Source organism: Nothoprocta perdicaria, unplaced genomic scaffold (genome assembly GCF_003342845.1).
Source record: "Nothoprocta perdicaria isolate Ctin4 unplaced genomic scaffold, notPer1 scaffold_10, whole genome shotgun sequence".
Taxonomy (NCBI): domain Eukaryota; kingdom Metazoa; phylum Chordata; class Aves; order Tinamiformes; family Tinamidae; genus Nothoprocta; species Nothoprocta perdicaria.
In genome coordinates, this window is record NW_020454094.1 from 105408 (window position 1) to 120259 (window position 14852).

Below are 14852 nucleotides of genomic sequence, written 5' to 3' on the forward strand. Positions count from 1 at the left end.
TAGCGCGGGGCGCCGCGGGAGCGGGGGCGCTCACCCCGAAACCTGAGCCGGGGCGGCAGGGCGCAGGTCTGCCGCCAGCATCGGGACGGGGGGGGGGAAGGATTTATTTAATTTTATTTTATTTTTTCCTGCAGAAACGCTTTATTTAAGTTTTTGAAAAAAGGGGGGGAGAGAGGAGAAAAAAGCAAAAGAAAAAAAAAAGCAAAAAGAAAAGAAAAAAAGAAAAAAAAAAAAAGCGATGAGCCCCGCGCCTGGTGTTTTGCGCATAACCCCAGCAGAAGGTTTACACTCGCCATCTGGAGGTTTATTTTTCTTCCCCTGGCTAGGTCTCGGGAAGGAAAAGTATTTCGGGAGATTTTAAGATATTTGGGGGTTGGGGGGGGTGCGGGAACTGTTGCTGGGGGGGCCGGGGGCCCTGCGGCCTCCCGGGCGCCGTGGGCGTGCAGGCATGTGCCCAAGCGCGGCGGCCCGCGGGCCCACATCTGCGCCAGTCGCCGGGCTTGCTGCTCCTCCGTTCGTGCTCTTACRTATATCTATTTTAACCGGGCCGCCGGCCGGAGCTGCGGGCGGCCCTTTTGTTCGGGCCGCTCCGTGCGGGCCCTTGGTGACGCTCGGCACAACTTGGCTCTTCCCGCAACGCCCGTGCAGCGGGGGCGGGCGAGGGGCTTCGTGCGGGGAATGCCTGGCCGGGAGGGCTGCTTTGCCACTTCGGGGTAGTTTTTTGCTTCTTTTTTTTATTCCTTTTTTTCTTTTTTTTTTCTTTTTCTTTTTCTTTTCTTTTTCTTTTTCTTTTTTTTTCTTTTTTTTTGCTTTTTTAGCTTTTTTTTGCTTTTAAATCTTTAAGCTACAGAGAGCGGGATGGCCTGGCCAGCTGTGGGTCCCCGCTCGGCATCGAGCGCGGCGGCCTGTCCCCCTTGTCGCCCCCTAAAACCGCCCGTGCTGCCAGGCCCGTCACAAGGGGGCTTTGGGGAGGGGTTTATTATTTTTTACTGTTTTTTTCTTACTATTGCGTGCTGCCTGTGGCAGTGCCCAAGCCGTGGCCGGCCCTGCAAGGACGCGCTCTGTCGCCCTGCACTAACTGCTCCCTGGGCASCAGAAGCTGCAGTCCCAAATCCCCTCTTTTTTTGTAATTTTTAATTTTCAATTTTATTTCCCCCCTGCCCAGTGACAAGCGAGCGCCTTGTGAACAGGCAGCTCGGCRAGCGGGGCTGCGCCGGCGGAAGCTTCCCTGGGAATAAACAAAAGCGGGGAATGCTGCGCGCTTCCCAGGCTCGGCGTTCCCGCGGGAAGCGGCTCGCGGCCGGCAGCRCCGCGCTCCCGACTCCCGCTGCAAATGGGAGCTTTGCGGAGTACAGACTCAGTCCTTGCAAATCCGGCTTGCCGAGGCCGGCCGCTTTGCTGCTGCTTCCCGGGATTTGGGAGCGAGCCCCGCGGAGAGCGCCTGGTGCTCCCAGCTCTTTCCCCGTGTCCGTCGGCGAGGAATCTCGTCCTCCCGCCTCTGGAGCTGCGGGATATTTGCTTTAGAAAACCTTAATAGCAAAGCTGGAAGTGTCACGTAATAAAATGTAAACAGAGCCGGGCGCCTGCTGCTTGCACCGGTGGACGTTACGTAAATGCAGAGCTCTTGATTTACAATTATTTTCCCCTTAAAATATTATAACRTGAAGTTTTGGCAAAGGGGATTAGAAATGTGCAAGATATTATCTGAGATTAACAAGAACACGTTGATTTTGAATTTTTGGAAGTGAGGAAACAAGATTTAATTTTTCTTTTTCCCCCCTTTCTCCTTTAAGCCCTGGCTTGCGTGTCGCCCAAGCTGCGGTGATGCTTTAAGCTGCACCCGTTACCTGGAAGGGGCAGCCTCCAGTAGTACTTGCTAAATTTGATTTTGAGCATTGCTTATTTTCAATTTCATCTCACTGGAGATTTTAATAAAGTGCTATTTGATCACTCGCGACGTGGTGCAGCGCGGCGAAGCGTAGGAAGGAATTGTTGCAAACAAAAGGGAAAACAAAAGTAGCAAAATTTTCTTTTAATGGTATCTTAAGATCACATCCCCAGCTCCCCCCCAAGTGCATGGCTTAAATCATATGGCGAAACCTATAATTATTGTAATTGCCTTTCTGCTTTATCCCAAGCAGCGTCAAGCCCTCTCCCGGACCCGTTGCTTTGAAATAGTTATTTGTCAAGTCACCAGGCCCCCAGAAGTCGCTGCTAATGAGTTTTTCCTGTTTACATTCGCCCCCCTATTCTTGCAAGGGGGCTTTTCCGCTCCCCGGAGCGGGCGGTGAGGATGAGCGCGGCGGGGCCGGCGCGGGAACGCGGTGCCCCGCGGGAACGCGTGCCARCTTGGGAACGGCCGGGCCGCGCGGCGCCGTCCCCACGCGGGACCTCGCGCCGCCGGCCCGCCGGGATTTATGGACCCGCTTTGTTTCCAGGAGTGTCAGCGGCTAATTTGCTGCACGGGCTGCGGCGCTGGCACCGCTCGGCGGAGGGAAATATATTAAGTGGCAAAAGTTAGGAGAGGTTTTAAGGCATCTCCGCAGGGTAGGGGCGGAATAGCGCTGGATTTACAACTCTTTTTGTCAAATTGCACCTGTGTGCAAGCACCTCTGCCTTAGTTTTTTAATATATCTAATATATATATATCATATGTGTATTTTATATATATAAATGTATTTATATATATATATATAYATGGTGTGTGTTTAGTACTTTCAGGGTAGTGCTCAAACGTCAGGCTATCTGGGAGCCTTTTTGGATATTCCTGGGTTTTCTGGCAGGGCCGTGTGTCTACAGCATCAATTCATACAGGTTTTTAAGCTCTCTGCTGATACCCAGCAGGCAGATTCTGCGCCTGACGAGCGTGCACATAAAGGTCCTTACGGCCAGGGTTTGTGCGCCTGCATTCCGGRGGGTGGGAAGGAAGGGAACAGGTTAATCCGGAGCCTGGGCCGTGCCGGGGTTCCCGCAGCTCCGCTCCGGAGGTGCTGCCGGCTCCAACCTGCCCTCGCCGCTCCCCTGTACCCGGCGGAGATTTAAGCGCTGTTCCCTTTGCAAAGCAAAATTTTGCTAAGAATTTAAAGAATTACTGAGATATTTTTGCAGGACGCTCCGYGGAGCTTAAGGCTTAGACAAGCTTCGCATCTGCCGATGCGCAGCGAGCTTCACCCCCTCATTCCGCCGGCTCCGACCCCGTTTCCACCCCCCAAGAAGAAGGCATCGTAGACAGGATGGCGTTTTCTGTGCGCGGGGCCGGGTGGTGGCCGCGGGCAGGGCTCCGGCGCCGCCTCCCGATACCTTTCCCCCTGATCCGCAGGAAATTGTGCCGGGACCGGCCGCTTCCTGCCGCGGCCCCAATGTGCTTCCCATTAGGCTCGCTGGCCGCCAGCGCCGCGGCCTTTACGAGGTGCCGCTGCCCCGCTGCATTTCTCTTCCCTTTCCCCCTTTTCTTTTCCTTCCCTCCCCGCCTTTTTTTATTTTTTTTGTTTTAATTTCTATTTATTATTTTAAGGTGCGGGCAGCCATGCTCCTGCTTTGCCCCTTGTCCTCCCCTTTCCTTGCCCACATTTGGGCTCCAGCTCTGCCCGGTTTCCATAATGCAAGGTGCTTCCTTGCCCAATTCCGCAGCAATCCTCCCCAAACCCAGCTGCAGGGCGACGGCTGAGGGCTGCCCTCCAGACACCCATCCCTGCACCCCGAAATAACAATATATTCCTGCTGGAAGCTCTCTGTGCAGCACGAAACCATATGGAGTCAGCGTTGCTCGATACTGAACTGATATTTTTCCRTCAAAATTGCTTGTTTTTGTTATCGTTCGGTTAATTAGAATATACGCTAGTGCTCGTAGCAGAGAGCCTCGCACCCCAAACGCCCTCTCCTTCTGCTGAGCTCCGTGAGATCAACTCTCGAGCGCCTCAAAACCTCCTATAGAAACCCCCCCGGCTTTAATGTGCTGCATACATTTTCAAATCTATCAGGTATTTCAAAATATTGAGCGTGCAACTTTTTCCTCCTGACAGAACTTGTCAGTAACATCTCGGAGCTTTGGCTGCAAAATCCTTCTCCCCGGTAATTTGGGACAAGTCTTGTTTTCCTCAAATATTTTATTAAAATGCCACTGCTGTTGGAGGGGGCCGGGTCTGCTTGTGGTGGAGGTGGAACCTGCCTGCAGGAGGGCACTGCCAAACCCAGGCACCCTGTGTGCCTGCCTTGCATAGAGACACATATATATATATATATATATATATATATTTTTTTTTAAGCCCACAATGCTGCGTTCCTCAATGGTTTCCTATTGAACAAAACAAAGCCTGTGGATGCAACATGCCTTTTTAAACCCATACATCTAAGCATCGATGAAGTAAAAATTATTGGGTGTGTTGCTAAATAAATGGAGAAGGCCAAGTCCTGCGTGTTTTTATTTTAAGCAACAGCAAACTGCTGTTGGAGATGTGCATTCCCTGCTGCATTTCCCAACACTTTGCAGGTTATCCACCCTCAAGTGTCCACGGTTCCATGAAAAATGTGGAGAAACATCTCCAGGGGCAGATATTTGCACAAATGCACGCGCTGTATTGGTAGTGGATGTCTGATGCAAGGTTTTCCAGCATTAATTCTATTTCCATCCTTTAAATATATATATATACCTATTCTCTCCAGCTATGATGGAGCTGAGGGCGGGCTGCTGGTGGCAGGGTCCTGAGTTGGGGCTGTTTTGGGGATGCTGCAGGAAGCGCCGTGCAGGCGGGAGCCGGCGCGGGGCTSGGGCAGCAGGACGGGCGCGATGCCCCGGCGGGGGTTAAAGGGCAGAGAGGAGCTCAGGGCCGCTGCTCCGGTGGAAACCCTTTAGGGAGGTTCGTSGTGTTCATGCAAAAGTCCCGAACGGGAGCAGCGGAGCTGCTGACTCGGCCATTTGCATTGCTGAGCGCCCTTTAATATACATTTAAATACCACGTATGTGACCGTGGATGTGGATTTTCTATAGCATGTGATGCAGAGCCTGGTGTCAGCCACGCAGCGCAGTTCTGCCGGGTATCCTGTGCCTCTACCGAGCTGGTTTTTACAGGAGAAGGAGCTTTATACATTTTTATTTATTTATTTATTTATTAAGTTTTCCAGCRCCAGAATGGGGCGCACGTGCTGTGGACACATGCACGGTTCCCCTGTGCATGGTCCCTGGCAGGGCARCGAGATGCAGGTGCATGCTCGCCGCACGCTTGCAGTGCAACTGGGCATGCTGCAGGCTGGGGAGCTTCGGGAAGCGAGCGCCAGGGGTTCATTCCTGCATCTCTCTGGTGTTCCGGACCCGGCTGTCCTCRCTGCTCAGAACCGGAGCACGATGGACGTGGTGCTTTTCCCAAACCTGTGGGACGCTCTGGCAGCTCGCTGCACGCAGGGATGCTTTTGCAGGAGAGAAGTTGCAGCGAGCGCCGTTTCCCCTGCCTGGCAGCGCGGCCTCGTCCGGCGCTGCTCTTAAACCCACATTGCAATTGCCCCCGTGCAACACGGGCCGGGCGCGGGATGTCCCTGCTCTCTTGCAGAGGTGACGTCCTCTAGGTGCTCCAGGTCCGTGCAATAACCGGGAGGGASGAATCGGCTTCGCAAGTGGCCCCTTGACATCCGCATGGAGCGCGGCTGCGGCCCGCTGGCCACCCAGCCGCCTCGTGTGGCTTTCCGGGAGCACACTCAGCTTTGCGTAARTGCTCTTAGCTAGGAATATATTTCTAATTGCATCCTGCCCCTATCTTTTTTATCAGCCCCCCGTGAGGGCCGGGCCTGCTTGGCCCCCTTTGCTCGGTGAGACTGGGCACTGGGAGATAACGGGCAGATGCTTTATCCTGGGGCTGGGCATGGTGCGCACAAACCAGCGGGGTTTTTTTTTCTTTCCCCCCTGCAATTATTATGGTGTTAAGAAGCATTTGTGCTGTGCGCTCTCTTTCAGCTTGCACCATGTTTGGTTCCTCTTATGCAAATACCGCTTTAAACTTAGAAATGCCAATTTGCATTAATATTTTGGTTTCGTATAGCTAGCTATTGCGTTGCAAAAACAAGTGCATTTTAATGAGCGTTTGGCAGAATGTTAAAAAAAGATATGGTACTCATTAAATTCTATTATATGAAATGCAGTAGTTTGTTGCCAAAAATCATTAGGATAAAATATAATGCAAGTTAAGGCCACAAGTATAGCCGTCCTCAAAGCGTGCTGCGGACCCACAGGAAGTGTGAAGCTCCAGCATCGCCCGCTGCAAACTCCTGTCTTTACCAAAGTGGGAACGGTGGGAACTCTTAGCATTTCTCCAAGCCAGCTTTAACGTCCTTATGCTTTGGTGTCCTTGTGCCATCTCTTGGCCTCTCTGTCTGTGGCGCTCCACGCGAACTTGGGTCACGTCCCCTCCATCTCTCCAATGCTGCCCATTTTTGCAAACAAACACGGCGCTGCAAAGCTGGCCTCGATTCCCCGGGGGGTTTCGGAGCCTGGCTCCGCAGTCGGCAGCAGCCTGGGTTCCCTTTGGCATCCTGGGGCAAGCGTTTTGCGGGAATCCCGGCGGGACGACACGGGCGCCAGGCTGCAGCGCGCGTGCGTGCAGCCCCGGCGCCCTGCGAGGGAACCGCAGCTCGCCTCCTTTAGCCGGGCAAAACTGCCTTGTATTTATTTATATAATATATACACATAYGTGTGTGTGTGTATGTATATATGCACAGACACATATATACACATATAGATAATATATATTTTTAAAATATATGTGTATGTACATGCATATATATAACTATATTTTATAGGCGCACGCCTATGCTCACACTTATAATAATATATATCAATATATGCAGTAATATGTATTATACATGTATGCATATGTGCAGTTATGCACTGTATGTAAGATTATATGCATTATATATAATTGCATATATGCATGTGCATATGTCCGCAGAGTATTATTTATGTGATTTTATATATAATATAATTGCATAGATCCTTTTTATGTTTATAATACATAAAATGCATAATGCATAAAATGCATAATACATAAAATGTTATAATACATAAAACAGACCTATGCAATTATATTTATACGTATCATTGCCACACTGTTTGATTGGAATTGCTGCTGGAGCAGGTGCCCGGGGTTTGGGGACACCTGCACSCGCAGGATGGACCTCCTTCCCCCTTTGGGACTCATTTTGATCCCCATGGAGCCCAGAATTCCTGGCGGGCGAGGACAGGGTTAACGGAGCTCTCCCCTAAGTGATATAGACTTTTCTTTGACTAATGTAGCTTAATTAGCGGTCAATTAAAACGGAAGGTTGCGGCGGGGGCGCTTTGATGGTACTGGCGCAGCTCCCTTGCTCCAGCTCGCCACCATCTTGAACCCATTTGGAAGCAGCAGTGTAAACAAGTTTAAAACTGGTTCTTTTATAAGAAGTCAGCAGGCTTGTAGGGCTGCGGTCGCTTTTTTCCCCCCCTTTTTTTTAACTTCTGTAGGCGGCAATTCAAAGCTGGGCTAACTGGAACCAGCGCTGCACCCCGAGCCACGCACCAACACACACAAAGTGGCCTTAATTAAGCAGAATGTGACTCTTCCTGGTTTCGTTTCTGGTCATGGTTTCTAGTTTTCTCTCCGGGGGATAATTTGGTTGTTCGGGGTGCGCTAGCTGGCCCTCGTGCACCATGAGAACGTGCCTGCTTCGGGAGACGAGGGGCTGAGAGTTGGGCTTGTTGTGAGATTTGCTGTGAGTGTGACTGCTTCGGCTGCAGCATCCGTGTTTTATAATGATTAATGTAATTCCGTGTGTAAGAAGAGTGAGGATGTCCATGCCGGGACACTGGCCTCCTCCTGGCCTTGCTCCAGCCTCTCCGGAGGAGTCGTGCTGAAAGCAGGTCCCGTCACCCAACCCTGGTGCCCTTCCTCTCTTGCTATTAGTCACTCCGCGCTCTTCCTCCCCCGCCTGCGTGCCTGAATCTCCTCTCGAGAGCTGCAGCTTCGAATGGTCCGGCTTCTGCTGCCCACGTTGGAGCGCGGTCCAAGCATGGGCTTGGGTACGGATTGCTCCTCTGCTCCGTGCATGCTCCAGCCCTGCCTCTGGAGTCGGGATATTCTATAGCACAAAGCTCCTATTGCAAATAATGGTAAAGAAGTCCTTGCAGGTGACTGCACGCTCACCAGCATCTTCTGCAGCGCTTGGGGCTCTGATGGGAGCAGGTCCTAGGAGGAGGTTGCACTGCATGGATGGCACCACCGGATCTCCTTCTCACCACGAAGGACGCYGTCCTTCAACTTTTCATCCCTTCCATCAAGAAAAAAAAAAAAAAGGGTGGAAATCATCGTCCTAAACGATAATTAAACTAAAATTTCCATCTCTTGACAGAGAGAGAAATTGTTTATAGTAAATGTGCCTTTCAGCCTTCCCGCATGCCTTCTCCCAAAAGGGCTGATTAGGATGTAATAATTGGGGATGATAGCAGGAGGAAGACGACAATTCCATTTAATTAAAGATAATTTATTTTACTTTAACTTGGTGATGTCCCACATGAATAAGAGTAGATTTAGCAGATAGATTTATTAATGGGTACTGACATCTCTGCTGACATAAAAAGCAAACATTTTCTTTCCTCCTTGTTTTTATTGTGTCTCAGCACCTGAAACTGCTGTCACCCGCTSCCCGCCATCCCGCCGGGATGGGGACATGTCCATGGGGGCTACAGCTCATGGTTCATTACCTGAGACAGGTCTAAGATGCTAAACTTGGACTGGGATCCGTTTCTTCCTAGAAAACAGACTGYAGGAATGTGTCATGCAGTTTGGGCCTGTTTCCCTTCTTCATGGAAACATCCCTTTCCACCCAAGGTGCTGAGGAGCATTCAGGTATCTCCTGGTCCCTCATCCTGCAGGACCATCTGTGTCCTGCAAACTCTCCTAGTTGATTCCTCATCCTGCAGGACCATCCATGTCCTGCCTGCTCTCTTGGTTGGTTCCTCATCCTGCAGGACCATCTGTGTCCTGCAAATTCTCCTGGTTGATCCCTCCTCCTGCAGGACCATCCATGTCCTGCAAACTCTCCTGGTTGATCCCTCCTCCTGCAGGACCATCCATGTCCTGCAAACTCTCCTGGCAGGCCCTTCATCCATCAGGACCAGCAGGTCCCACCAGCTCCCCTGCTCCTGTACAAAGTCACCAAAGGCTTCCTGCTGCCACCTGATGTAGCCACATGAGCTGGATCCAGTTACTTCTATGCAGGGATTAGTCCTCTCTTTCCTGGTGGATAAACCTCTCGGCCATGCTGCTGATGTGCTCCAGCTGTGAGGATCTACCAGYGCTTATAGAAACCTTGAGGGCCACGGATTTGTTCGGGGACTCTAGGCAAACAGATAAGATCTAATTAATTGTTGTATGTGCTTTAAATTGTTTGATCACACTGTGCTAGGTAGGTAATGACCAGAACCACTGAAAGATTGCAAGATTAAGGCTCTTTGCTTGCAGAGAAATTTGGGAGGAAAAATCTGGGCAGATGTCTGATGCATTCACTGTCTCTGCATGTATTTGTAAACAGAGCATGGAAAATGAAAACACATAAAATGGTTCTCGGAAATGTMGTGGAGAACAGGAAAGTTAAAGAGCGGCTCCAGAAGAGAAGGAAGATGCATGGAGGAGGCCTCTTCCGTGCCTCTGCTTCCTCTGGGAACTCCTTTATTTAAAAAAAGGGATGCATGGAGACCTGCTATCTTACATTAAATGTGAATCAGAATTTGCATACGATGACTACCCCTGAAACGCTGCCAAGTGGCACCTTTGTTCTTTTCATCATCACTTTTATTTCTATTTTCCCACTCTTCCCTCCGCTCGCTGCCTATTGCTTTTTTTGAGGTCGGGTTCTGGCTTGCGGGGTATCTGCCGCTCTCGCGCTCGCGGCGAGGGCAGGATGTCACCCTGCGCCTTCCGCGTTTGTCACATCCTCCCTCTCCCAAAGACACCCGATTTTCTGTCCTCCCGTCCCACCTGCTCTCGGCAGAGTTTGCTCTTTTGCTTCTCCTCCCGTCCTTGACGTATCTGCTGCCGACTCCCGCACCCGGCTCCTGCTCCGGACCTTGTCCGGGAGGGAGCAGGAGGAGGGATCTCAGCACGGCACCAGGAGAGGACTTGGTCCTTCTCCTGGTGGCCAAAGGACCTGCTGTTCCTGGGCTGCACTTTGATCCTGCCCATCCTGCCGGATTACATTGCTGCCGAGCAAGTGACTTTGTCTTGTTGATCATATACCTGCAAAAACACCTAGGTCTTTTTGCTATGCCCATCACTTTGGCACATTCCTGCTTATTTTTCCTCTCTGTGGATTTACCTCTCTTTTTCTTTATTTTTTTCTCTTCTCTCTGCTTGTATTTCTTATCCTTCCAGTCCTTGTCCCGAGCTTCCTCCCCRTACATTTGATCATCTTCAGCGCTCTTCACCGACTCTTCCACCTTCTCCTTTGCTCACACTTCTCCCTCCCTTTTTTTTCCCCCAAACCCACTGGAAACAGCTCCAACCCAACAGCACCGCTGGGTGACCTCAGCCTGTGKATGCTCCTCTGCGGTGACACGGAGCAAAGTGCTGGAGGTGGCACCTGGACTCACCTGCCATCTCCTGGCATCCCCAATGGTGACCAGGGATGGTCGCGTTTCTTCCCGTGTCACTTTGGGAATGATCCGGGAAAGTTGCCTGAGAAAGACAAATGGCAGAAAGAAATCGGAGACTGAGCAGAAAATCTGCAGCCCCACTCATGTGTGGGTTGCTCTTTGGGAATGTATATTATTGCACAGGGATGACATAATATTGCAACTTCTTTTTTTATTTTTTTGCTCTAATTCATTTGACCCTTTTTTAACTCTGGGCGTTCACATGATGTCTTCAGCCGTCCCATCTGGAAAGCATTTTACCCAGGCGGGATCTGCAGGCTTGGAGGATYGTATAGGGTGAGATGCGGGGACAAGGAAGGGAGGAGAAGGCTGCTCGTGTGTCGGTTTGTTGGAGAGGGGGCAGTTGTGTGTTTTGGGGTGACTCCTGGGGCCGGAGCGGGCAGGGGGTGTTTAGGCCGCGCTCGCCTCCTTGGCAGCCGCTTTTGCAGCTCCATCACCTCAAGAAGCTCTGCAGGGTCGGAGCACGGAGGGACGCGTGCAGCCCGTGGTGCAGCCCGGGGGGCGTTTGGCCGCGTTCCTGGTGCCGGAGCCCGCAGGTGCCGGCGCCCCGCGCGCCGCCCGTCCCGGCAGCGCCGGCCAGAAGGATCTGGAAGCGCCGACATCTGCTTCGCGTTGGGCCGCGGCAGGTTGCGCTGCCCTTCCGGCCCCCCCGGCGCCGCCTTTCATCGCCCCCRCATGTGGCTCCACTTAGGGACCCGCGGTTCCTGCCGCCTCCGCCGGCATCTGCTGCCCGCGCTGTTGGAGTGTCCCCCGAGCCCCCCGCTCCCGTTTGGGTCTGGGGGGCGCAGCGGTGGCGCAGCACCCAGCGGCTCGTCCTCGCCATGGCCCGGCTGGAAGGGGGGCGCACGAGGTGTCCCCAGCTTTGGGGGCTGGGGGGGCTTCCCACTTGAGTGTGCTCCAGAAGGACCCCGGCCCTGGGGCAGAAAGACCAGGAAAGCAAAGCTGAGCATCCCGCCAGGAAGGGTCGGGGCTCCTTGGGGTGCAGGATGTTCCCAGGGAAGGGAAGGAGAGGCYGGTGGGATGAGCTGCTGCCGGGACRTCCAGGGCACGGCTCCTGGGCACCTGCGTCCTGCCTGGGTCCCAGCGGGACCCCCGGAGCCTGGGGTCCCCCGGCTGCTCCGGCTGCGCGGGGTGTCGGAGGCTCCTGCGGAGCTGGTGGCCCCAGCGCCCAGCTCTGCTGTCCAGCAGTGCTGTGGCCCCTGCCCCTTGGTGATGTCCCTGTGCTTCCATGGGTGCTCTCCTGGAGCTCTGCAGTCCAGAGCGGCTCCGGCAGCGCTTTGGGGGTCTCCAGGCTGCTGGCCGATGGCCTGGCCATCCCAGCCCTGTGAAGGGGGGTGCCCCATGGCATGTGGCCCTGTCGCTGCTTGCCTGTCACCTTGTGCCGCCTTCAGGACCCTGCGTAGGGCCAGTTGTGCCGAGGGCTCCGGGAGCACCCCGGCTCCCCTCTCCCGGAGCTGCAATTCATGGAGGGGGAATCTGAGGTCTTCCAGCTGCTGTGCAGGGGCCTTGGGAAGTGTGGGATGGAGCAGGGAGGTGAGAGGGAAGCCTCCAGTGTCCCTGTGCTGGGACACCTGCCCCAGCTGCTGCCCCATGGCCGGGATGGAGCAACGGGGGCCAGGGTCCCTGCTGTGGGAAACCCAGGCTCCGTGCATGGAATGGGCATGGGAACCCTGGCTCYGTGCATGGAATGGGCATGGGAACCATGCATGGCACAGATGCAGGGAACACGGGCTCCGCGAATGCAATGGATGTGGAATCCTGGCTGCATGCATGGCAGAGATGCAGGAAGCACGGGTTCCATGCACCCGGGTTGCAGGGTTCCTGCGTGCAGGAAACACCAGCTCTGCGCATGGTGCACATGGTGCTCATCCCTGCTGGATCAGCACTGCTGGAGACCCACTCAGGAGCCCTCAAATGGCAAAAAAAGGAAGATTTTGAAATACAGTCTTAGTAGAATTCAGAATGAGAGTGAGTTCAGGAGGACGAGGTGACCTTGCAGGGATGCCGCAGGGGACACAGGGGATGATTTCTCCACGTGTGCGGGTAGCTTCTCTTCCCAGAGCAGCTCCACAAACCTCCCGTGCACGGCAGAGCCGTTTGCTGAACTTCAGGAATCCCGTTAAGATTATTGACACCTGTAAAGCTGTGGTGCATTTCTGCTGGAGCAGGAGGGGGCTCGGCGCATCCGCGGCTCGCTCCCGTCCTGGTGGGTGACACCACGTTACCGTTCCCAGCCATGGTCAGGGTATATATATACATATATATATATTTGTTTTGTGGAAAAAAGGCACAAGGAGATGCGGGACGGTTAGTCCATTGYATGTCCATGCAGTTGGCCAGTTATTGCCACAGCCATCCCTGGGATGCAGGGGAGAACCAACCCGCAGACTTTWAGTGGGAGAGGTGTTTCCATGCCCGCTCCCAGCCAGTGTCACGCAAACCTTAGTGTGGCCTGGCAATAAGGAATATTTGCAACAAAAGAGTGGCTCTTTTGATGGAAATGCAAGATCTGAGAATGAAAACAAAACATCCCGCTCGCCTCCCGCCCGGTGCCGGGCGCTGCCACGGGCGGCTCATCCCTGCCGTGGCTCTTCCCGGTGCCGGCGCTCCCGGCTCGCGCGCCGCCGCCGCCGGAGCGGGCTCCCTGCCAGCTCCGCGATCCGCTGCCTGCCGCAAAATGGAGGCAGGAAGGTATCCATTTTCATCGGGAGATGACAGTGCCGCGCTCTTCCTGACCATCTGGAGAGCGCGGCTTCCAAGCGCGGCGGCTCTCCGGAATTCCGGGGCGCACCGCGACGCAGCGGAGAGGGGATAAATTGAACGGGGCCGCTGCTGTCCCCGTGGGTCTGAACATGCACGGGCTGGCATGTGCGGGGCGAGCTCTGAGCCCCGTGCATTATAAATAAATGGGGGTAAAAGAGCTTTTTGGCAGGATTTCTTGCACGCCCCAATGCAGTGAGTGCTGGCGAGGCCGCTCACCCCACCGTGCACGCGCTGCCATCCGGGTCCTGCAGCCTCCGGCTTCCGAATCAGCCTCTTGGGAAGGAGCTGGGAATCGGGGAATTCAGTCCCCCAAAACACGTTTAGAMTTTTCACTGTTCCCGATGATGCCATTTTCTAAATTTCCTTTTCTCTCTTTTTTTTTTCCCCTTGGTGGGGGAAGCGATGACTTGGACGTCCTTGCACTGCTTTCGGTTTTGTTCTTAGATGTGTGAAGTCTGCCTACTCCCATTTAAGAAAACCAGTATTGTCTCAAGTTCTGGTTTATTTTTGGCTCCTTAAAGCGCAGGGAGGAACATATGTGCGCCTACTTATTCATTTTATTTACAGAAATACATACTTTGACAAACACCTTGCAAATACCCTTGTTTAAAGCTGGAAAATGTCACGCTGGAGTTTCTTTTGAAGCTTAAAATTTATTTTCTAGTCACACATGTACTGGGGGTTTTGTATTCTGAGAGAAGAATTATGTAGTGTTGTGAACTGATTTATACCGAGCAAGGTAAAAACTCAATATTTCTTTCCTGCTTCCTGCTAAAGGCATACTAAATTAGCCTTTTTTCCTTAGGTTTATGCCCCGTCAGCAAGCACTGCCGACTACAATAGGGATTCACCAGGTTATCCATCCTCAAAACCAGCAGCCAGCACTTTTCCTAGCTCCTTCTTCATGCAAGGTAAGATGCTGCTTTCAAAAAAAGAAATCTCTTTTGCATACATTTTCTGTGTTTGTATTTTGGTTTATGTGCAGCCGAGACAGACAGGAATATCATCCTGCGGTCTGCAGCATTACCATTAAAATGAAGACCTGTAAGTTTTCGTTTGATCATTATGTCTCTGAACATCTTGTTTTGATCCTGCAGTGAAACAGGATAATGAATAGCTTGCCAGGTCCTTATCGTTTGAGTTACTGGGAGCAGTTTTTCCAGCATGTGTGTGCACATATATTATGCATATACGAAATGCACCTGAATTCATGCATGTATTTTGTGCAGTGTTGTTTTTATGCTAACAAGAAAGATTCTATTTTATATAAAGCATGCATAGCTGTACGTTTATATGTTGCCTATGGAATTACTGCAACCTTGTAAAAATTAATTCATTAAAAATGTAAGCACATCCTTGCTCACATTTGAGAGGGAGTTAGTAGTTGTTATGTGTTCACTGCTACTGTGTTGCATTT

General features: G+C 52.4%; 1 protein-coding gene across 6 annotated transcripts in view; it reads left to right on the plus strand.

The window, feature by feature from the left end:
• The window catches only part of TCF4 (transcription factor 4), a 147323-nt gene that overhangs the window by 97908 nt on the left and 34563 nt on the right, over positions 1-14852 (plus strand). For all 6 annotated transcript variants that reach the window (XM_026039196.1, XM_026039208.1, XM_026039201.1 and 3 more), the window contains one exon: positions 14241-14346. In XM_026039196.1, the coding sequence (XP_025894981.1) occupies positions 14241-14346 (106 nt within the window). The remainder of the gene's footprint in view (positions 1-14240; positions 14347-14852) is intronic.